The sequence below is a fragment of the Rhea pennata genome, chromosome 9 (assembly GCF_028389875.1).
Source record: "Rhea pennata isolate bPtePen1 chromosome 9, bPtePen1.pri, whole genome shotgun sequence".
Taxonomy (NCBI): domain Eukaryota; kingdom Metazoa; phylum Chordata; class Aves; order Rheiformes; family Rheidae; genus Rhea; species Rhea pennata.
Genome location: NC_084671.1, coordinates 12,765,990 through 12,789,784, shown reverse-complemented (window position 1 = coordinate 12,789,784; position 23,795 = coordinate 12,765,990). Strand labels below are relative to the sequence as shown.

General features: G+C 42.4%; 1 protein-coding gene across 10 annotated transcripts in view; it reads right to left on the bottom strand.

The window, feature by feature from the left end:
• The window catches only part of LPP (LIM domain containing preferred translocation partner in lipoma), a 354,330-nt gene that overhangs the window by 170,587 nt on the left and 159,948 nt on the right, over positions 1 to 23,795 (bottom strand). For all 10 annotated transcript variants that reach the window (XM_062582808.1, XM_062582810.1, XM_062582812.1 and 7 more), the window contains one exon: positions 12,507 to 12,619. In XM_062582808.1, the coding sequence (XP_062438792.1) occupies positions 12,507 to 12,619 (113 nt within the window). The remainder of the gene's footprint in view (positions 1 to 12,506; positions 12,620 to 23,795) is intronic.

The window sequence follows — 23,795 nt, the reverse complement described above, 5'->3', positions numbered from 1 at the left end:
GCAGGTTTCAAACCTATGCATAGCTTTGGGGGATTTCTGACCACAGGGTTTTGTTCGTGGTAAGGAGTACTGAAGGTTTCAAGATTGGCTAAATGCAACTTTCAAATACTGTGGCATTAAAAGACACAGAACAGGAAACGCCATTCAGTCAGCCGAAGGATTTTCGTACTGTGGCCAGCCGGTGCAGAAGGAAGAGGCATCATGATCCTCAAGCACACGGAAGCAACAGGCTGAGTTTGATAAGGAACAGCCCAGTGATGAAAAGAGAGGAGAAGTCCCATGAGCCAGCATTTGCCAGAGCAACAGATTCCATGGTCCTGGTACTCAACCTGTCTGATCAAAAGCTCCGGCAGTCTTTTGTGTGTTAAGTGCTACCAGATGCAAAATCAGCAGCAAGATGAGAACTGCATTAATAAACTAAGGAGGAATATAAAGTTATCTGAAAACTGAGTTGGGAAGATGGGGAGAGAAAGGGGAGAATAAAAACAGTTTATTTTTCCATTAAGGCAATTTAATATTCTCCAGGTGGAGTTACAATCACTTGTCCTTGGGAATTAAATTGAATTAGTGAAATGCTCTTGTTCATCAGCAGAATATACAATAGAAAATGGAATATATCATTTTTGCTTTACATCTTCTGCAGGTCAGTGCTACTTCTCTATTCACAGAGCAAGAATAGTCAGCCATGAAATCCTTCTGACCCAGCACGACTTTCACCGACTGTAACTAACTTTACAGCAGCAGGGAATATACCCTTTTTCTTTTAATTAATGCAATTACATTAGAACTCGTTATTGATAATTATGGTGACTGTTAAAAGTTTCCCCTTTCTTTGCCCACTCCTCCACCAACCTAAAATCTGCTCCAATACAGTCACAAATTAATGTTTAATTAGCCATCAAGCAGAGCTGATGTTCCCTACAGAGTATTGCTGCTTGCAGAAAAAATGAAAATTAAAAGGAGATATCAGATATTTCATCATCTGCCTCCAGTAGGAACTACTGTCAAAGAGTAACCAATTATCCCAATATAGTTACAAAGTTTAATCAATACAGAAACCAAATATCTCATTAAGTGTCCACTACAATAAACGAAGGCCTTTCCACCGACTCTTATTACATGAAAGTTACATTTATAAATGATCCCATGGCAATTTTCAAGAGCAAAGACTCTTAACTTCCACATCCTGGCCAAATTGCAGCCTTCCTCCTTCTTCTTCTAGTATAAGAGGACAGGGAAGAGGAGGATGCCTCTAACTGCGCAAGACACATCAATGTTCATTCATGACAAGCCACGAATTACACACACCTACACACATCTGTTGTCCAAGGTATTGCCTTAATGAACCAAACAGCCACAAGAAGACAAATGAGGACACTCTTGCAACACTCCTCAACTGTTTTGGCATTTCATTTTGTTTCTTATTCATTATTATAGTAACAACTCATGAAATTCTTCGAAACTTAAGTGAGCTGTGCTGTCAAATAAGAGCAGGCTGAAAACAGTAAGGAGCAAGAAAAGAAACGCATATAGTGTTTGACAGGATTTAAGTTGGATGGTTTTCCACAAAAAGCTATTAGAATGGAAGCTGTATAGGGAAAACTACTTCTAACAGCAGATCTTCCCTATTCTGCAGGGGAAAAACACCAAACAATCTCCTTCCCCAACAGGTGATCCTGAAGCAAGTAATGTGCAGAGCTGCTGCTTAGCAATTTTACTTCTCTCCGTGCTTTTGGTCAGACTAACACTGAAACACTGTGCCCACTTTGGGAGCGGGCATTTTAAAACTTTGAGAGACCACCCCAAAAAAACCCAAAAGAGCTGACAGTGAGAGGCACACACAGAGAGCTCAGTTGGTTTCATTTATCATCAAGGAGGCTGAGTAGCGGCTTGACAGCAATATATAAGCAGCTTCACAGAACGAAAATGCCGGAGAGCAGATTGCCCAATCTAGCAAAATAGAACAACATACAGTAGCTAGAAGCTGAAGCCAGACAAATTCTATTGGAAAATAAAAGAGATATTCATTTATGGGTAATACTGCAGGTAGTTAACTACCAGAACAACTTTCCAGGGTTTCTCCATTTCTTGTTATCTGTGCATCAAGACTGGATGCCTTTGATTTCTCTGCGTGCGCCTGGCTGAAGTTTTCTGATCTGCGACATGCAGAAGGGCACAGCTGACAATTTAATGGCTCTGCCTGGCCCCAAATCTATAGAGGTGAGAAAGCAAAGGCGCTGCTGCATTCATAAAGATCTGTCGACACTACTTTGTGTTTGTACCGCTTTAACTGGAAATTAAATTTACATGAAGAAACTCTTTCCCACACAAGACTGTATATTGTGACAGTTAAATGAAGAGCTTTTTAAAAGGGACACGTCTCAGGCAATTTTAATCAAAAAAGATAGGTTTTGTTAAAGCTACCAATTTCAGAAAATTAAGGTTGACTAAAACTGTTTTTAAAAACTCCTTTTGGAATTTAATCACATGTTGGAAAATCATATGCAGCTGCTTGTGTCACCTGCAAAAAGACTGCATAAAACGTAAGCATATGCTTAATTTTACACACGTGCTTAAGTTCTATCAACTTTAATGAAGTTTATGTACACAGCCAAGCTTATCTGAATTTGAGAAAGCATTCCTGAACAAGGGCTGTGAAGATATTATGAAATTCATACAAAAAATATTAAAATTGGCTAGTCAATCTTCACAGCCTGACTAAGCTCCAAGTGCAGAAGTTAAACATGTAACATATTTCTGAATTTGTTTGCTTGTTTTGCTGTAAGAGGAAGGCGTACATGCCAAAAAGTTTTCAGGGATTCAAGAGTCTCCCAGAGAGCTTGGCAACATTTCACAAAAACGGAGGTATAGAACTACATGGAAGTCAATGGTATTAACTTGGCTTCTTCCTCAGAATTGAGTCAAGTTAAAAATCTATTACATCTCTAAAAAACTGAGAAGAGGAAAATCTGGGGTCAGCCCAGTACATGAGTTTCTGGAGAGGAAGCCCAGTGCTGCATTAGAGGGCATCTTCTGCTGTCATCCATAAGGCAGGAAAGTCTCAGCTGAGCAGACCTCACGGGACTGAATCAGCGAGGAAGCGCCTTGCCTTCAAGAAGTATGCAATCTCCATTTCCAGACCTTTGGTCCCACTTCTGTCTTGCATCCTTGAAAGGAAAGTATGTGTCTAGTATTTGATTTGGACTGATGGGTTTTCTTTCGTTCTTTTTTTAAACATCGAACTCCCTATCTGGACACCTTGCCTTCTAAACATTTCCTGAGCATGATTGTCAGACAAAGAAAATGTACCTGAACTACACACAGCTCTGAACAACAAGTAATCTGCACTGGCCAGAATGGTCTCTGGAGAATAAAACCCTGCTAAGAGAATTCTCAGTATGTAGATTCTTTTCAGATGAGCTCTGAGGTTTGTTTTGGTACTGTCCAAATGCAGATAAATGAATGCAAGTTGGTGTTTTTCAGTAAGAATTCATGCCTGAAAGCAGCTGTGCATCAGAAACCGCAGTGTCCCCAGTACACATTAGGCCTCAGGAAAATATCTTTTAACTCTACTTCTGCTTAGAGCCAATAAAACCATAGAAGCCAAAGGGGATTTACTTCAGCACAGAAGCATATTCTTTACTTTTTTTTTTTTTTTTTTTTTTTTTAACATGCTTACCCAATATTAACATCTACTGAATTCTGCTCCCTGTTCCCTGACCCAGAGCTGAGGGAAATGCTGGTACCACAGCCCTCAGGCCAGCCTCAGCAGTGAAACACTTGGGCAAAACAGAAAAGTGCACTGCAGGGCAGAAGCAAGTGAATTTGCAGACCCAGATGTAGGGAGAGGAAGCAAAGAATAAGTCAGGAATGAGTAGAATTAGGAGAGCTGAGCACGAAAGCTAGACCTGAGACGACAGGATGCGAGGACATGTCCGTGAGAAAATAGTCACACAGGAAGGATGAGGCAGAGAGGGAAGGAGCTGCGGATCAGGATGGCTGAAGGAGAGAGTGCTTACATGGCACCTGTGACAGAGCTGCCACTTGCAGTCTTAAGCAACACTTGGAGTTGCTATAGCTTGGCCCAAACCTTTCTGTTTTTCTTCTCACACAACTAAAAACAAAAGCCTAAAAATGTTGCATGATGTTTTCCAGACACTCACTCTTATGTGTTCTTTGTGCATTAAAGCTAATCAACTTTCTACATTTTCATCAGCAAATCAAAACTGAAAAATACAGTTGTGGGGAACAGCCCTGCAAAGATGGAATTTAACAGCAGCAGACATTTAAAATCATGCATGCCCTTCTGTCCTAGAAATTCCTCTAACTCTGGCTACAGTAACATTTCTCATTGGCATTTCTACCATCACTCAGCTTGCTCAGTCACTGTGCTGCAAACTCTTTGCAAAGCCAACAATTTCTGACAACAAAACCACCCGTCACGGCAAGCAAGGGTCAAAGCTTTGTTTTTCTTCAACAATGGAAAGGAAGCTAAGAAGTAGAGAGGGAACATGCATTTGAGCTGCTTCAATTCTTGGAGTTTAGATCCATTCCCATCTGCTCTATAATGCGTCATTACCACTAGACAAAAATTTTCAACAACAAATAGGACAAAGTTTGCCTTACTCTTTGAACTGCTCTGGGAGCTGTGAAATTGAGTTTAAACAGACAACTAGATTCTTCAATCAGTACTTCTGTATCTCCTTTCATCTTGTTCGATCAAAATTTAATTCTTTACCACACAGTATTACAGTACTTAAAGAATCAAAACCAAGGCAGGAACCCCGTTCTCTCCGACTTCCTGCTCTCTGCCATGTCCCAGCCTACCATCATGTCAAAATTTCATTGAAAAACCTGGTACTCTTAACCACATCTTCCAGTTCCAGTCAGCTTCACAGAAAAGCAACAATATTTTGTCTCTGTTGCAATTTTTACAATTACTCTTAGCTGCGTCTGACAGACTGTTCCTCTCAGTCTTGCTGCTGCGTTAGAGTTCCCTAATGCAAGAGGGGCTACCTGAGATTTGACATGAAGCAAGTGGTCTTGAGAGAGAGCTTTCCTGGGATCTCCTAATGCAACTGAAAATTTGAACAGCACTCAGAAATAAAAAATGGAAATTTCTTTAATACTGATCCTATTATCTCACCCTCTTCCATCAGTTAGCTCATCTGCTTTGATGGAAGGATGCCCATGTCTTCACATCTTCTCTTTCTCACCTGCTTAAAAATGTTTACTTTGGATACGGTGATGTTATTTCCTTTTGTCTGTCACAAGCTGTCTCTGTTCGACGGCAAAAAAATTGTCTGCTTTGCTGCATTCTCTCCATGCCCCCCTCCCTTTTACTTGCCACGTTCAAGTTTCTATTATCCATGGGTGGATAATCCAGGTTATGGATTAACACCTCTGCAGTTGTGGGCACCAAATCTGGCTCCAGCACCACAAGTGTGACATTGCACCAAGAAAAGAGGTACCCACACAAGCCAGGACATGTCCACCAGGGCTTGTGGCACCAGGGGTCACACGAACGCTCTCTGCACACTTAAGGGGTACATGCGCATAACTACCTTGGGTCTTCATCTAGGTTCATTTTAGCTTAATGATCTCTGAGCAGCACAATCAACAGTATCTCTGACCTTTCTTTTTCCTGTTACAAATTTTGGATGGTCTCATATCCTTATTTGCATATGACCTGTATGATCTGCATTTGCTTTTGCTTTATCCTGTTAACCCTATTCCCTCTTCACATTACCCTTAGACCCTCAGTGCCAGCTGATCAAAAGCCACTTCTGTTCCACCCTTCAATGGGTTTCACAGGCTCGGTAAGAATTCTGCTCCCCAAAAATGTATCAGCATGAACAGTCCATGACCTTGCACTCCTGGATTTACTGTTACTACATTAAACAATAACATAACAAATACATCACATAATAAAGCAATAACCATCATAATAATAACAATAGTTAACTGTCTGAGATCCTTGCTTCCTTTGTAGTCCTTGCTGAGAGCTTTAGCTGTTAAAGGCCATATTATGTCATAGCATTGCCAAGCAGTCAAGCAGAGATGAATGGCAGGCTTACGTCGTACCATTAAAACTTTTCCAGTTTACCCTTTCAGTAAAATTTGTGGTTTATAATAAGCATCTTTGTCTATTCTGAAGAGAGTAAAGATTGGAAACTTGCATAGATGGGAACAGAGGTCTATTAAAGATTTAAAATAGAATGTGGTTTGGCATTGTAAAACAAACATGCGTATAAGATGGGTTGCATCAAGGGCTGACTGAAAGAAATGCTGACTGAAAGAAGTGTTCCTTTTATCTTGTGATCCTAGATTTACCGGTCAGGCTACTCAGAGAAAGAGATAAAAAGCAGCGGGGACAAAATGTGCTTGCTTGTTCCCCAATAACACAGAGGTTTGTGTTACATTCCCACCAACTATGCATTTCCTATATGTGCATATATAAAAATATATACACACATGTACACATGCAAACATATGCATCTTATATATCATGCATCTGAATATTCATCATCATATATGCTTTGTATTACTGATTTTTCTTACCTTAGTGCCTAGAAACCTCAGCTACAGACCAAACACATTGACCTGCGCAGAGAGTCTGTGAGCATTTAAATATGCAGAGAGCATAGACATTATTTGTTTGAGCCTAATTCAGAACAAGGCAGACTCCTGTTTCTCAAACACTGAGGAAGCCAGAGGAAGGGAGATGCATCATCAAAAGCATTCCAATAAAGCCAAGGTTTGAGTAAGAAGGTTAACATTACCAGGTAATTTATTTATACCGTTGGACACGGCTTCATTTAGATAACAGGCGGTTGCTTACAACATGGGTTTTAATAAATGAGGTTAGGAGTCTCAGAAATCTGCAAAAGCAGGCTCGCAATCCGAGAGCCGCACGCACAGACCTCAGCGTTATTTGCAGAATCACCGAGAGCTGCCGCTCAGTGCCGGGAACGCGGCAGCCCCCTCGTCAGCTAAAGTGCCGTAGCATAACGGATGCTTCTCGCTAGCGAGCACCTAAGTCCAGGCCAACAGCTCTGATGATTAACAAAATCTAGCACTAGAGGGAGGCTGAACACATGTTCTGCTCTCTTTGGCCTTCTCAGCTTCTCCAAACGTTAAAAGGAAGGCGATTTAAAGAAAACACAGAGCCCGGCAGCACCTCCAAACTGCGGCGTGGGAGAAGCGCTATTTAAAGCAGCACCCCCTGTTGGCAAAAATCACGCTTTTTCTTTCCCCAACAATTTGTCAGTACATGCACCCGAGCCCCAAAAAGTTCCGTCGTCGTTCTGGCTGCTTGCTTAGCCAACGAATCACAGCCTACGGAGAGGCAACAACACTAACATTCGCCCGGAGGAAGCCAGGCAGCAAAATGCCTAGCAAGCTCCAGCACTTAAAACGATAAGGTGCTCTCAGCTCACATCTATCCAGGCTTTCTCACTGCATCCTGAGATCAAGCACCGCAGAGAAGAGCCGGGTCTCTTCTAGGCAGTCTCCCAGAGGAGGGCGTATGTGCCTTCAGGCCACATTTCAGCACTTCTCCTCCCCAAATTCCTCGGTGAGGCAAACCTGCCCCCTCTCAGCCCTCCGCTGGTTTCCCAGGTGCTGCAAGAGATCAATGAAATGGCAGGTGCCAACCTGGCCTGCGACACCGACAGACCTAAACGTGGAAACAGTTCATCACCCCCACACTGAACAGCCCTGCAGCGCCTCTGCGCATAGGTGCTTATGATGGAGTGTCCAGGGAACCGGTATATTCCAGGGAACTGGGATATTCCTGCTTCAAATCCCTTACCAGGGAGAGACTGGCATTTCTTTCCCAAAGTGTTTTGTGGGCTATCAATAACACATGCACTGGTAACAAGCAGCAGTTGCTGGAAAGGAGATGGTCCCCTGCTAGATGCAATTCTCTTCTCTGTGTTACAGCAGGATATAGGATCCCAAATTAAAATCAGATCGATACTGTAGACACAGCACCTGTGGATAATTAGCGGTGATTTGGAAAAGTATGTTTTTCTAACGTGCCCTTTCACAGGTCTCTAGCTGAGGGGTCACATCTGCTCCGTGTCACCAGGGCCTGCTATGATAGGAAAAGTGCCTGGAGCGGCTGCATGCCCTGAAAAGCTGCAGGTACGCCAGCAAGCACCCCACACACCCAGCACGACCGAGTTAAAGCTGTGTACAAATACAATGTATTTGCAGTGGGCTATCAAAAATCATAGAATCCTTACTGTAACCTTGCTTTAAGGGTGTTCTATGGTAAAGGCACAAATGCTGCTGCAGGATGAGCAAAGCAGAAGAGCCTGCCAGGCTCTCAGTCGCCAGAGCTAAGCCTGTAAAGCTCTGTCTGAAGGTCTGGGTGAAACCATCCTCTTTCGAGATGCCATGCAGCGCAGCCAGGGCTCACGCAGCCCTCCCAGGTACGTTCCTGGTATGTTCCAACCCCGAGCAATGTCACAGGCAGTCTGCTGCAGACCCACACAGGGCTTAGCACACTATTCTGGGGCTTGAACTTGTAATTTTAGGAGAACTGGCCATTTCAAACCTGGGGCAACCAGTCAGCCAGAAGGCCACCAAGGCTAGGAGGGATGAAGCCTCTGGAATATGGCTATCAAGATGCCCCCCACTTTGTACACTAAGCAAGCACAAGCTTGCCTCGCGATAGGAGACAGGGTAGGGTTGAGCGCCCCTGAATCTCCCCACACGCTCTCATCCCTGGCCGTTCCTGCCTGTTGCCGAAGGAAGAAGCCATCAGTGCTGTAAGTGAGGGTCCCTGTACATGAACAAAATGGGGCATTTTGAAGATTCTTATGAGAGCTTTTTTTGGTTTTGCTTTCCTCGGCCTATTCAGAATCCCTTTTTAGAAACTAAAAAGAAAAAAAAAAGAAAAGAAAAAGAAAAAAAGAAAAAAAAAAAAGAAAGCAAATAAAAACAAGTAAAAAACTCCTCTCTCCTTCCCAGATCTATCTATTTCCCCTTGACAAACAGTGATTTCATTTTTCTTCCCATCCAGGATTTTTTTCAGTTGTGTGTTTTTCTTTTTTTTTTTTTTTTTCCTTTTAAACTGAGTACAAGCCAACGTGGCAAAAGACTCTTTGCTTATGTCCTTATTTGTCAAACACACCATCGCCGCACCCTCACCACCATTCTGGGAACAAGCCTTTGCCGGCTGATTTCAGCCGAAGGGGAACTTCCCAACAGAACTCTCCCTCAGCTCCAACATACTGCTTTTTAAAATAAATATTTCCTTTTCTTCTTTTCTTTTTTTTTAAGCATTACTGTTAATAAGAAAAGAACTTAAATTTCCTTCTCCTCTGTTCCTCAAACCTGTTGTGAATCAGAGCATGATGGACCTAGACGAGAAATCAGAAACTACAAGAAAATGCTAGATCTACTGCAAAGGTATTTCATGGCCCAGTCTTCTTTTGATTTCAATCAGAGTGCAGGCACCTAAAGGGAAGTTAGATACTAAAGTACTTTTTTGGATCTGATCCTAAGTGGCCAGTTTCATTGTCTAAATAGAGATCCAGAGACAAATAGGCCTATGAAAACCAGGCATTATTATTTTAACTGCTAATCCATAAACTACTACTTAGATTGTAACAATCTGTTCAGCTTTTAGTCATCTGCTAAGTTAGGCATGACATGATAATAAGCTAAACATATCTGTGTTGCTATCTTCATCAACTTAACACCTAGTATAAAAAGCTTTACCTAGGACCACAGTGCACATATTTCAAAAGCTGTCATCAGTTTGAAATACTCTACCATCCAGAGGGAATTTGCTGTTTAAAAGATGTTGATTTGCTGGAGCGGATGAATTTCAAACTCTGGAGCAAATCCAAAGGGCTCACAGTGAACAGGGTGTTGTACAAGGCTGTAGAGGCAGAACCGCTCCAAGACAGCAGCCTCTGATCTGCTTCACACCCAGGAACATCTGTGCCAGCATGTCCACTTAACAAGAAGAAACTGAGGCACAAAGTGACCAGCCTAATGTCAAAAAGCCAAATCAGGTTTAACATCAGTCTGTTGGAGCCAAGTCCAACACATGGCCAGAGTCCTCCCTTGATACTCTGATGTCCTGAGGGGCTTTGCAAGCACCTTCAGGAGATGCAGAAGAAGGAATAGAACCATCATTTGTTCTCTTATGCCAAAGGAAACTCTCTGATTGGAATTACAAAAAACTTCATGTTCACTCAACATTGAACGTTTTTCTCTCTTGCCATTTGTCTTTTTCACTTCTCATCTCTCAGGCCTTCTCACTTCAGCTTGTTTTCTGTTACTCCTGCAAGATAAGGAGCTGATCTTGCAACAACAGACCCTGCAGGCTCCTGATTTAGCACTGACTTTTGTCAGTTCTTGATCTCCTTCACAGAGGATGGTAGGGAAAGGAAAAGGAAAAAGAAGACAAGAAAGCACAGACTAAAAGCAGAGATTCGTCTGCTACACCAAGTAAATCTGAACATGGTGATAAGCAGGAGTGCTGGGATGCAACCCCAAGGCTTGCTTTCTTCAGAATAAGCTGCCATTCAAAGGAATCTCACTCTAACCAGATGCCTGCCAAAACCAATGCTGTTAACACTGCTCCAGCCCTGGCACTCCAAAGCCAGAGAGAAAGGGTGTGACAAATAGCAATTTCATGAGCTCAGCAGGGAAGAGCCAGTCCGTCTGGTGGTTCTACCAACAGGCATGTTTCGATTAATGCCCTAAGCAGCTGAGGCAAATCTTTGGACAGTTGCAGAGATGAGAGAGGCATCAAAATCAGGAGACAACAATGAGTCAAATAGAGCCCACTGCAATAAACATAGCAAGACCACCTTCCTGGGGACCACAGGAACCTCCTTGGGCCGTGGGCTGACCCCAAAGAAGCATCTGGGGCAACATGGACCCTTCATGCGGGTCAGGCTTCTGATAAAGGGAATTGTGCCTGCAATTGCAGAGTTCACCGTTCCTAGGTCCCAAGCCAGAAGCCTGCTGCTATGTCACTTCCTAACTCAGTCTGAGCCCTGTTCATCTTGCAGAGATAGAGTCAGAACAACACTTGCTGGGGAATTGCTTCATATCCCCAAGGCTGGGAAAAGCCATGCTCCTCACTTGGCTAATGTCCCTGATGGTTGCAGTCTTTCTTGGCAACAAACAACATGCTCTTCATTAACCCCTTCCCTCTCAAAAACTGCTTAGAATGCCTAACCCATCGCAGGAATGTGCTTAGAAAGATACTGTGACAACATCTGAATATCTCACAATAGGCAAGAGAAAACAGGAAGCTCACAAGGGAGGGAAATGTTATTTCCCTTTTACAAAGGCATAAAGCAGGTAAATTTACTCTGGAGTTTGGCAGTGCTAGGAACAGAAGTCAACTCTCTTCAGTTCTATCTAATGTTTGTCTACTAGGCTATTCTGAGGCTCATCTCGAGCTAGGGATACCGGACTACCCCAACCTTCGCAGGTCATCCAGGGCAGCCTCCTGTGACTCTGGACATCCGGCTACATAACCCCGATCAATTTTAAACCAAGACCATTGCATTGCTCACTATTCCTTTCACAAGGCTGTTCCTGACCTGCACACTCCTGGTGTGCAGAAACTTCTAATCCCTGGTGGTTAGAAACTTTCTAATTACCATTTAAGGGCAAGTTCATCCCCTCTCATTCCTGCACCTACACTCACCTTAAGCTGAAATATTTTTTTCTGCCTCCCTGGTGTTTATTCCCCAGATATATTTAAAGTTTGCAGTCATAAAGTTTACCCCCTCTCAGTCTCCCTTCTCCTCAGCTAACAAACCAAACCCTTCTAGTCTCCTCCAGTAAGATTAGTTCCCCACTCCTTGATCATCTTGACAGCCTGTTCTTGCAGTCACTACAGTCTGAATTCACCTTTCCTGAATGTGACTGACCTAATAAAACAATACACTGCATTCCAGGTGAGCCAGCGATTTCTGCACAAAGGTGTTAATATTTCCTTGTTCAGAGTGAATGTCATTGCCTGATGCACCTCAGAAGGTGCAATTTCATCCAGATGGCAAATCTAGAGGATCCAATCCAGCAAAAAGTGGGTGAAAAGGGTCTCAGGGATACTGCTGCAGCCTGGGCCAGGGCTTATTTACCTCACTTAATTTTAGGCATTTAAGCAAAGCACTTGTAGGATTAGATTACTGCCCTCAGATCTTTCCACAGTCAGTGAAAGGAAATGGGCCTTCCAGAAAGTAGTTCATTCTGGGAAGGCTTCGCTCCCATCCACTATCACAAGAACGTAAGGCAATTAGTCCTCTAATTCAAGCCAGATGGGGAAAACCCTTTAATAGCCCAGCAAATTTTGAATGGAAATATTCCCCTGCTCAAGAAATAAAGATTCCTAAAGCTGACTTGGGTGTTCATGACACATGATCTCAAACCACAGTACTTTGCCACCTTGTTTGATTAACTTCCATTTATCTCTACAAATCCGTTTTGGATCAGTTCTGCTCTAAGGATAACGCTTGTTGTCTTACCTGCACGTTGAAAGAAACATCATCCAGAGGGGGCGGTGGGGGAAAGGCACCTGGTGGTGCTGGCATATTCCCAAGATCATCAACAGGAGGTGGAGGTGGAGGAAGGAAATCCCCTAGGAGAGATAATCAAATGAATTCAGAGTCACAGCAGAGCACCAGCATTTTCCCACTTCATTTTAGTATGTCTAATCCATCCCTCCAGGGCCACTAGGGTCACTGCCTCCGAGAGAAAAAGCAGATATTTACAAAGAGATGAGAGGGATGAACTGAGTAGTTGGAGCTCACGTCCTGGGATGAACTGTGCTATATTCCCAGCTCTGCCACTGCTTCATAGTACAGGAGTTAACACATCGTTTAACCGTTAAATGCTCAGCTGCACCCATCTCTGCTCCTGGAACTCACTAATATTTTTAAGGTGCTTAGAGGTCCTCAAATTGAGCAACTAAAGGTGACTTGTTATGCAGATTGAAGAGAGCAACAAGTAATTCCAAACCCCAATTTGTCTCAAGTGCAGCCTTGCAATGAATCTCATCCAATTCATTCCCACTTGCGTGGGGGAAATAATAAAATTATGCCAGCTCTTCTGACAGCTATAAAGACAGTATCAGATGCTGTCTAAAAGCAAGGGGTTCCTGTTGGAAAGGACACTTGGAAGGCCGGAGCTAGAGCTCTAGATTTTGGGGCCAGGACTCAGGCCAATCAAGCCTGTTTAATCTCCTGGTCAACACCAAGCACACTGCCAACTGCCTACAAAAGCACAGGGTGAAATCACTGCCTTGGACTCACAGGCATTGAACCCGCAGGAGAAAACATCTTTTTCTTTTCTTTTCTTTTTTCTTTTTTCTTTTTTTTCCCTGCTTATTCCAGGAGCCCCCTATGCATTTTGGGTTTGCCAGCTTAGCAGCAAGGGTCTCTAGACCAGCTCCTTTCCCGTATCCCTACTGCTGGAAGGGAGTCAGACTCCATGCATTTTACTTTCCTACAGGGACCCTGTAGCTAGCCTCACATAAGGACTTGTTAGAAAGACAGCAGTCATTTCCCTGTGACAACAGCCAAGCAAGCAATGGGCCAGCTGCAAGCCCAGAAGCATCTACTTCTCTTAACTTCAAGGAAGTTTTTGAAGTGTGGCTGACATAAAAAGTATCCACATTACAGTTCACATCTTTGTCCTAAACTTCCCAAACTGTTAGGGTAAAGACAAAGCAGCATAGTGGATACAAAGCCATCCAGCATAGCATAGAGATGAAAGGCCTTTCCTAGAGGACTTCAGATAGGACCAGAGCATGAGGGAGAGCACAAGGCTAGAATGGATGAGGTTGGAGGCAGCAGGAAAGCAGGCTGGCAGGAGTGCTGGAGAAGGCAAAGAGGAGATTTTGCCCTGAGTACTGCATTTGGCTCGTGGAGAGACAGCTGCCTGTAATTTGGACTGCTTTGGTGTATTTTTATTCCCTCCCGTAAAGCTCCACACTGTAAGTGGAACTGCTTACTGCTGGCTCTCCTGCACGCATCCAGGATGGAAATTAAGAGAAACAAATAATGAGATGTATTTTACATATCTGAGAGTTATTGCTTTTGGAGGGTTTTAACCATTTCTGTGATGACATATGGGCTCCCTACTGGCCCGTCATGTTCTCAACATGGTGCCACACTGCCTCCCAGAAAGAGCCCTCCGTGCCATCCCAAATTACAAACAAGTAGGTTTCAAACCTCTTGAGAGGTGCTAAGCCAAACAGCAGCAATCTCCAGCCCAGAGGGTGCAGAGCACCTAGGTGCAAACCGCAGCACCCCAGCCACGAGAGGGGCTCTGGCGGCAGCTGGGCAGCAGAAGCTGCGGAGGAGTTTCAAGTATTTTCCCTGGGAAGCAAGATAGGTCTGGGAAAGCTTTTCAATTTGATTCCAAATCTGCTAAAGCCATGTGCTCTCAGAAAGGCACAAACTCGAGCTAGAACTTTCAGGGATCGTATTTCCCAGGAATATCATTTATTCTCAGTTTCCCCAAAGTGAGAGTGCCTACAACTCAAAAAAAAATAAATAAATAAAAATAAATCCCTAAGAAAATGTCATGCTAAACACAGATGTTTGAAACAACACACTGAAAACTAATTTAAAACAATCATGTTGACCTAATAGCTAAAATCTTGTGAAACCTACTGGCTAACAATATTAGACAGTTCAAGATCAATTTAAAAAAAAAAGTATGCACAACAATTTCTTCATTATCTGCTCTTCACTTTATAATTAATTCAGTCTTTCATTTTAAATTATATGAAATACAATGCACAAAAAAAAAAAAGAAGAAGAAATATTTTGAAATGAGTATCTTAGAGTTCTGTTCCAAAAAAGCTAGGATGTTTGAGTGTTGCACAAACTTTTTTTCTTCTCTCTGAAAATGAAACTTCAATCAACCCGTGTGATTTTGCAAAAAAAATTCAATTTCAGTGAATAAGCACTTCTCAAAGAACACAATTCTTATGAAGTTTTTCCAGTTAGTCCCAGTTCCAATGCCAAAGACTCATCTCCCTGCAAAGCACTGCACAATAGTCAGACATGCTCCTTTTACTTCAATACTTCAAAACATCAAAGTAAAATCTAGGTATAAAAGAAACTGTTCGAGAGCAAAGAATGGGGGGAAGGGGAAGGGACAGGGTTCATGTATAAACAGAAAGGTGAAGGGGAAAAGGACAATCATTATAATAACCACAAAACACACACCATTTTGCACTTTTGGTAGCCCCGTTCCTCCCAAAAGAAAGAGAAGGTTGGCTAGACTTTTCAGAAAAAGACAGACAGAAACAAAGAGAAGCACCCTTTTATAGAGTTTGGAAAAAATCTTTCTTTTAGAGTAGGAGACAGCTGACTTTACTACCCCTTAGCACAACTCTGCTGACTTGATCCACTGGGTCAGATAACGCTTCACTCCTCAGAAGGGTGACGGGAAAGTTTTTAGACTGGGAAGGAGAGACCAGATGTCTGATGAACTGGATGGACCTTGCAGATCTTTGCCCTTTTCCTGGTCCTCTGTGAACACATGGACTTTTCACCTTCACAGCTTTAGTCATTTATCCTGCCACTGCACTCTCCTCCCTTTCTCACATGCAGCTATAGGATCCGATTCTGTTCCCACTGAACCCACTGGAGAAAATTCTCTTAAATGTAGCAGGGAAAACAGTTATTGTATTGTTGCTATTGGCATTGCTATAATCTCCCTTGGGTAGCAGGAATGAATTGTGCGAAGACCACAGGGCCTGTGTCTTGAACAGTTCACAGTTTTACATGGCACGTGGAAGAAACAGGGCTACAGCTGGGGCAGTAAAGGAGGAAAAATGCTTAAAGAAATTTAGGCCACCTTTAACCAGTATCTCACTATGGACTGTTCAAATGCACCTTGGGATCATTCCCTCATCCTAGAAACCTTGCAAGCCAGGCAGATTTCATTTACTTGCAGTTGGATAAACCGCAGTAGGAAGCAGGAAAGTCCATGACTTTGCACCAGGCAGTTCTGCTACCTACTCCTGACCTCATCCAGGAGGAACCAGCCAGGCCATAAGACATCTAAGTGAAGGGACCAGCTCTCCTGATGCGCATGGGTGCCTCAGCAGCCACAGGAGAACTCAGACTTTGATGTATCTGTGCTCCCATTAACCATGGGCAGGTAGGAAACACATTTCACCCTGAATGCTCACACCTTCTCTGATCGTATTCAGTCCTACTGGCCCTCCAGGAATAAGGGACAAGACAAGCAAAAGGCTTATTTGTATTAATTACTGCTCGGCACCAAGCTCAGCATTTTGGTCAAAATTCATCTAGCACCCATCTGAACACTTGGCGGTACTTCAGCTATGAGTGGTATTGCGCTACACTTCCCCTACATGCCAACATAAAGGCAGCTCCAGAAGGTGATTTATACTTAAAGGTAGGTGAAATAATCATCTGACGATAACCCCCTCTCCACTGGCTACAGAGGCAGCCAATGGCAAGCACGTTTTTGTGCAGGCAGTGTTATTCTACCTCTCTGGAGGAGGTGACGCCACCTCCTGCTCACCCCCAGCTCCGGCTCGCCTCCAGCTTCTTCAATGGGAAACCTCCACTGATTATCATAAGCTCAGAGAAGAAAATAAACACTCCGCACTGCACCAGTTACTCTTTTCTTCTTACAGCTCTTAAGACATGAGTCAACCTACGAACGTGCCACACCATACAACAAATACACTAACTCAGTTATTTCACGTATGATGGAACAACGTGCCGTGAAACCACAACTCTGCGTTTTTCTCTCTGCAGCCACCTAACACAGCAGCACATCCAGAGCAGCCACTCTTGCGCCTTGAGCACCAGACAGAGGCAACAAGGAGGGCTGATACTGACAGAGATGCTAATTCCTTCTCCCAATATTTTACAATCAAGACATTAGAAGAAAGTAGAAAAATTACATCAGTCAATCACGGCTACACTGGAAAACTATAGTTGAGCCATAAACAGAACTGACATCCCTCAGGTCCCAGCCCAGCTCCTGGCTTCATTCAAATCTGTGCCACGCAAATGCATTTGCAAGGTTTTACAACCTCCTCCTCAAAATTTCTCTCTTACACTTTCCAAAGCGATGTGAGCATTTTGTCGCTATACTTTTCAAATGTACAAACAAAGAACTACTCAAAGCCTTAACAGACTCCTATAGCATGAGCCTATTAAACTGAATAGAAACTTGATTTTTGCCATTGGATGCCTGATACCTTCTAAGTACAAGTTGAGATAACTTCCTGCCTCATGCAAAACACCTTTCTCCCTTACAGTCCAACCCTCAAATTCTTAAGCACTATCAAGTTTTTTGCAGGATCAGGCCCCTATGCCTCCAGCCTTTGTTTCTGGGCAGATACTTCTGCAAATCAACAAATTGCAACACAGTAATTGCCTCCCCCATTGACTGACACAATTGTTTAGACATGAAAAATACTTGCAGCTTTGGAACTTCTAGACACATAGAAGATCCCACTTGTTTAGTAGGAAGAGATCACGCAGGGGGAAAACCCTCAGAAACACAAAAATACAAAACATCGTATTTTTCCCTGAAACAATAACTTAATGAAATCTATCAACCAACAAAATAGGATTCACACTGGTGTTCCCAAATCTCTGGCTGACATCTGTAGATTACATGCCTAGATGTTTTTCATTTTTCTCCGTCAAAACAAAAATAACCCTTTATCATCATCATCTGGATAATTTTTGACTCTGAGGCTGGTTCACAATCGGTTTGAATCAACTGAAAAACAAAGTTCTCCCCTGACTCAGAACAGTATAAAGACAAAGATGAAACAAAACCCCCTCAATGTGTTTCAGTCCCGATCCAAAAGGTCTGCATTCTGGAATACACTGAGTAGATACAGTATTTTTCCACTACCTGGTCAAATATTTAACTTCCGCTGTTCTGAATCCTTCAAACCATTAAGTCACCAAAACAAATACTTTCCTATATCCATCTGGATGCACCACATATCACTGGACAATAAAAATACATAGTTAAAATTGTGTTTTTGTTGGAGTATCCTTTGCCAAAAACATGTCATGAGTGGTTATTTGACATCACATATTTACGTGTGAACCTGCCACATGATTACACACCAACTACACAGTTTACCTAAATACACCAAACTGGCACGTGATTCCAAAAATAAGGCAGCTCCACTTACCAGAAGCACTGTTTAAATTACCTCTCTCTTACCAATCATTAATCCTACCATTTGAACTACTTTTGCTAATCAGCCACTGTATTAATAAGCAGGGAGAGGGAAAAAAAAAACACACTGGCTAATTTCATTCTCAGCATTTTAAAAAGGAATACTGAATCTGTCAGGTAGTTGCACTAAAAATTTACTTCACCACCTGCTAGCTGAAATATTGCTTTTATGGATTTATATTGTATTAAAAGGTCACTGGCTGTTTAAGTCTTAAACAGTTTTAATCATTCTAAAAGTCTCTTAACAGTAAGAAAAGGAAGCTCAGAACAAACAGCAGCAGGGATTCTAATTAAAAGGGCCAATTCATCTAATTTTATTTGGGGTTAATTATTCAGGATTCACTCTCTGATGTGTAAGGAATAGCAATTAGTAATTTTAGTGATTTGAGGAACATTGGAGGTGTAATCAGTTAAAATGAGTGAGTGTTTACAACACAAGATGTTGAATTAGTTTCTCCCAGCTGGAGAACAGGAACATTAGTCCCCTACAGTTCAGGACTATGAATCACAGTCCTGCTTAAAATATGCACTTCAAATAAAAAACACACACCAACAATCATCTGGTAATTTTGTTTACTACGTGGAAAGTCAATAGGCAACATGTACAAAGGCAGCTTATACTTCGTCATCTCAACCTTCATCCCTATCATCCAAGCACCCCAGCCACTGGGATCAGTTAGAAACAATTCCCAAGCATCGCTGCAACCTGCACAACTTCAGCCAGACTACCGCCACCCTGACGCGCCGTCTTTTGCTACAGCTCGCTGAGATAATGAAAGAAGCAGCCTGTGAAACTTTCGAATGTTAATTAACTTCTGTGTTTAAATATACAGAGGAAGAATGACCGTTGGATTAACTTAAAACCTCTTGGTGCAATTCCTACTACAAATGCAAATCCAAAATAGCTCCGCTGGAATCACTCTGGATTTATTCCAGCGTTAGCAGAGCCAGAATAAGTTACAAAAGCTTTCAGAGGTAGCAGATGAGGCTCCGATGGGGATGAAGGAGTTGCATGGAAGAGCGCCAATGGGTTGATCCAAGGCTAGCTGTCTCGGCATGTGTGTCAGAGCTGAGACAGCAGCTCAGGAGACACCTTGCCCATCTTTTAGTCTGCAAACACAGCCTCCAATACTGCTTCGGGGTGCTCTGCAGTGTGCTTAACTCTTGATGTACCTGAAGGATGACATGCCAGCAGGAGGGAACTGTGCTTTTATCATGGTCTAGACATAGCCAGGTACTTCAGTGCAACTGGAACCGGCTCTCTAGCCTAATCGTTTCTAGCTTGGCACGGCCACTCAAAGCAACAGAGCTGGCAAATTTGGCAAGATTCACTTTAGATGACGCAGCTTTTCTGGAGTAATTTTATTTACCACCAACAGGTGCTATTTTTAGTATCTAGTATACAGATCTTTTATTCCGCCTGTGGTCACCAGTGGGGAAAATCCCATCCATCTTTGGTTCACGTTAGAACTCACTGAACTCCCTCTCAAGACACCATCAAAGGCAGTAATTAGCACATGGCTAGGAACCAAAGGCTCAGTTCCCCAAATTATGCAAAATCTCAGCCATTTCACCACACTGGATGTCCCTCATCAAAAACTGTGACGTGAAAACAATGCTTATTTGCTAAGATTGCATTTTTCATCAGCTTGTGTCTGCAGACACCAAGCCACGCCATCTCCCCTAGCAGAACGCAATCAATGCTCCCGCAGTCCCAATAGTCAAAGTGTACGAGGAAGGCAGATTTGGACAAGATTTATATAATCAAAAATTTGTTTTCCCCCTTGCACATTACCCAAACATCCTAAAGGCCATACACTTACGATACATGCCACTGAGTACAAAAGCATCTTTACAGAAGGCTGCATTTCGATCCTTTCTTCTGTACAACTTCGGGGACATGGTACTTCCTCCAGTGATCTCTCACTCCAGCCTCTCTGCAATAGGGAGGACTTATTTTGCTCATCTTAGCAACACATATTATGAACACTACACAAATGGACCAGTTCTGTTCCCACTTGGATTACATTACACCTAACATATATCTCCATAACACTAATACCTACTTAGAAGAGAAGTCCGCTAGTATGAGAGCTCAGTATGTAAGGACAACAAGTCAGTCCCTTACTGTAGTGCTGTACTGAGGCAATGCAAGAAACAGCCCATGGCACTGTAAAACTTTAACTAATTTCTCTGTTAAAATAGAGGGAGGAAGATGTGCCATAAGATTAACTGAGAAGCTCTAAGTACTATTTTTTGCTACAAACTTCTTTTATGATTTTGCGCATGTCGCTTAACCACACTGCCTGAGTTCATGGGCACGTAAAGTCTTCCTTTTACTCCCCTCTAATGTGTTTAAATATGTAGAGGTAAGAATAAAACCCATCTTACTTGGTCTGTGCAGCAATTAGTACAGTGAGACTCCACTTTCAGTTGCAGCTGCTCAGGTCCAGTAACAGGGACAAAAGTACATTCCAAATGATTTAAAAAAAGACAGAAACAGCCTGCTGAGATGGGAAGATTTCAACATAAACAACTGGAAACATACTGCAAACAAGGGCACCTAAGTCACAAGAGCAAACGTTAGCCTTGGACGAGAAATTTGCATCGCATTCCCACATACAATCCGTCTCTTCAGAAGGTTAAAAGGTCCAGGAAATAACGCAACAAATGCAACACGCCCGACTCAGAACAGAACCGAAATTGGTTATCTATTTGTTTATTAGATTATGGTGTTAAGCTCATTTGTTCATTGCTAAGAGCTCCTGACGAGATTTGACATACGTTTTAATTTACTAAAGGAGACCATAGTGAAGGAGTTGAAAAAGTCAGTTTTGCCACTGGATTAAAAGCTATTTCTCCCTGACTACTGTTGCCTGGCATAATCAAAACCAATCTGGTTTCAGGCACAAAGAATCACAGGTCATTTATCTCCCCCAAGGATCAGCCCAGGGACATTGGAAGGGTGTCCCTCAGACTCTTCCATTCTTAGCATGAACTCAAAGCCTCTTTCTGCTCATTGATGAGCTACAAAACACAGCACAAATAGCAAAAAAAAGGTTTCTCGGACTTTTTAATGCCAAGGGACTTCCTCGTGTTTCAAATGCTGCAGCCAACAGTTTTTAGGTCATGCTGAACTTATCTTTGCCTCTAATTGTTCTGTTTTTCCACTTGGGACTTCAATAAGCTATCTGCGTGGTCAGAAACAGATATGCAGAGGGACATGCATAAATGGAATTCTCTTCTCTTTTTTGCTTGCAAAGCAGATAACTTATGCTCCATATGCACATATACATACATTCATGTATCTACACACACACATATACCTACATATATAAGTGATGTTTTATGCAGAGGGACTTTGTTTCCTTTGGGTGGTGCTTGCTATAAATGTCACGCAATCCAGCTAAGTGGATACCAAAGAAGAAAAATAAAAAATGAAATTACATATTACAAGAAAAAAAGAAGGCAGAGGGAAAAAATGATGTAGACTTTCTCTGCTTTGAGATGAATTTCACCCAAAGAACTGATCCACAAACTTTCTGGACCAATGATCACTGCCAAACACCCCAAGGTCCCTACACATACTTATATACACAGTTATCATCATGTTTTAAGCAAAAATTCTGTTTAAACACCTTTTCATATAATTCAACAAAGTAGCTCAGCCTCTCTTACGTTGGCTTTCTGGTCTGCCAGCAGTTCACAGACACGTAGTTACATGCTCAACCGACTTTTTCAAGAAGTAATTGCATTTATGCTCTCTACACCCCACAAAATCCCCAGCCAAACACCTCCCCATCCCTTTGTTAGTCAGAGCTCAGAGATTTGTGCTAGGAAAAAATGAAGGAAGAAAGTGGTATTGCATGTTTCTGTGTCACTTCCCATCAGAAGAATCCTAAATCATATGAGGGAGGACCTGCTTAGTGCAGAAAAAGGATGATACAAAGAACTCAGGCCTGATGGACACTTCTGAAAGCTGTAAAAAAGCAGAGAAGTGAATTGGAGAGGCATAAAAAGAACTTCACATGGATGGGAACCATATTCACATTCCTGGCACTCACAGAGTCATTAAAATAAAATTCACTCCCTAAACTGACCCAAGCACATTGTCTATTCTGAGAGCAGAAGTTGGGTATAAATGGTGACACTGGGGAACCTATACCAGTTTTCAGGCAAAACATGGCGCTCTTTCTGCATTTCCCACAGCAGGCCATGATATGTAGCCACTCAAACACACGTTTTAAGCTCCTTTCCATTCTGAGAAAGCAGCCAAACAGCAGTTCTATTAGCAACACCTCTTGGTGTAAGGTATTTCTCTTCTAGAGAAGTATTAAGGTCTGGCGCTAGTCCAGGAGAACTGCAGTAACTGAGGGAATGCCATTGCAAAACATATCACACGAAAAGCTAGGTCAATTATTTGGTGCAGGGAAACTGGGTGAGATCATTTTCAGATTGAATTAAAACTTTTATCTTTAACCAAGCCTGAAGAAAATGAATTACTGAAATATTTGTGGACATAGTTAAAAGGAAAAACGTAGAAGGAAATTAAAATCTTCTGCAAAGATTGTGGTTTTGTTTAAAAAGCCAGATATTTTATTTTGTAAAAAATGCTGTGGAAAAAAATGATAGCAAACTCCAGTAACATATTGCTAGAGCTTCAAGGCTAGACTTCTGAAATCTTCACTCTTAGGTTTGGTTTTCCCTCAGAACTCCTAGTTAGATAGTTTTGGGCAAAAAAAATAGATTAGGTTAGGCAGGAAATGTTTCTTGATTTTCATTTCTCTTGACTTTTTTCCTCAGCCATGCCGCAGTGAAGTACAAATCCATCGTTTTCAGATTAGTGACTGATCTTCATTCTAGATCTCCACTCCAGTATAAATAAGCTTATAGAAAACAATTAAAATATACATATTGCCTGAGTGTGTGTTCAGGGAGCAAGAGCAGCAGATATATCTTCTATAATGACAAAAGCCTCTATAATGTTTTGAGGCCTGATGCCTGCAGCAAGCAACGCGCAGACAGGTAACTTGCTATAGAGTAGGCATGCCCTACCCAGTCTACTCAGTCTCCATGCCACCAAAATCCCATGCCTAGAGCAGTGAACATGAAGACAAAGAGTGCTTAGCAAGACTGGAGAAGAGTGGATGGCCCATCTCACCTTCAAACAAAAGTCCCTTCATCAGTGAGATGTAGGAGTAGATGTCTTCCTCTGTCAGACAGAAGATGCCATGAGAAGAGGAACATTTTCCAGGTTTACTTTATCAGTGAGTACAAATTGCTGGACAGAGCCCAGTGAGGTGCTTTGTTTGGAAATTATTTTAATGCACAGCGATGTCCTAATATCCTGAAGCTCTATCACAAATCACAGACCTTATGTAATGGTTGTTGTTCATCAGTCCCCTCTCCTCAAGCTCTGAGAATTTTGGAGCCAGTGTCTCTACTTTCTTCATGAAATGCAGCAAGGAGAAAAGCCCAGTTCCTCCAAAAGCTAGTGCTCTCTGTAGCAGACTGGTTGCATCACGCTACCCAGCACTTGGCCAAGCTCTTCCTCG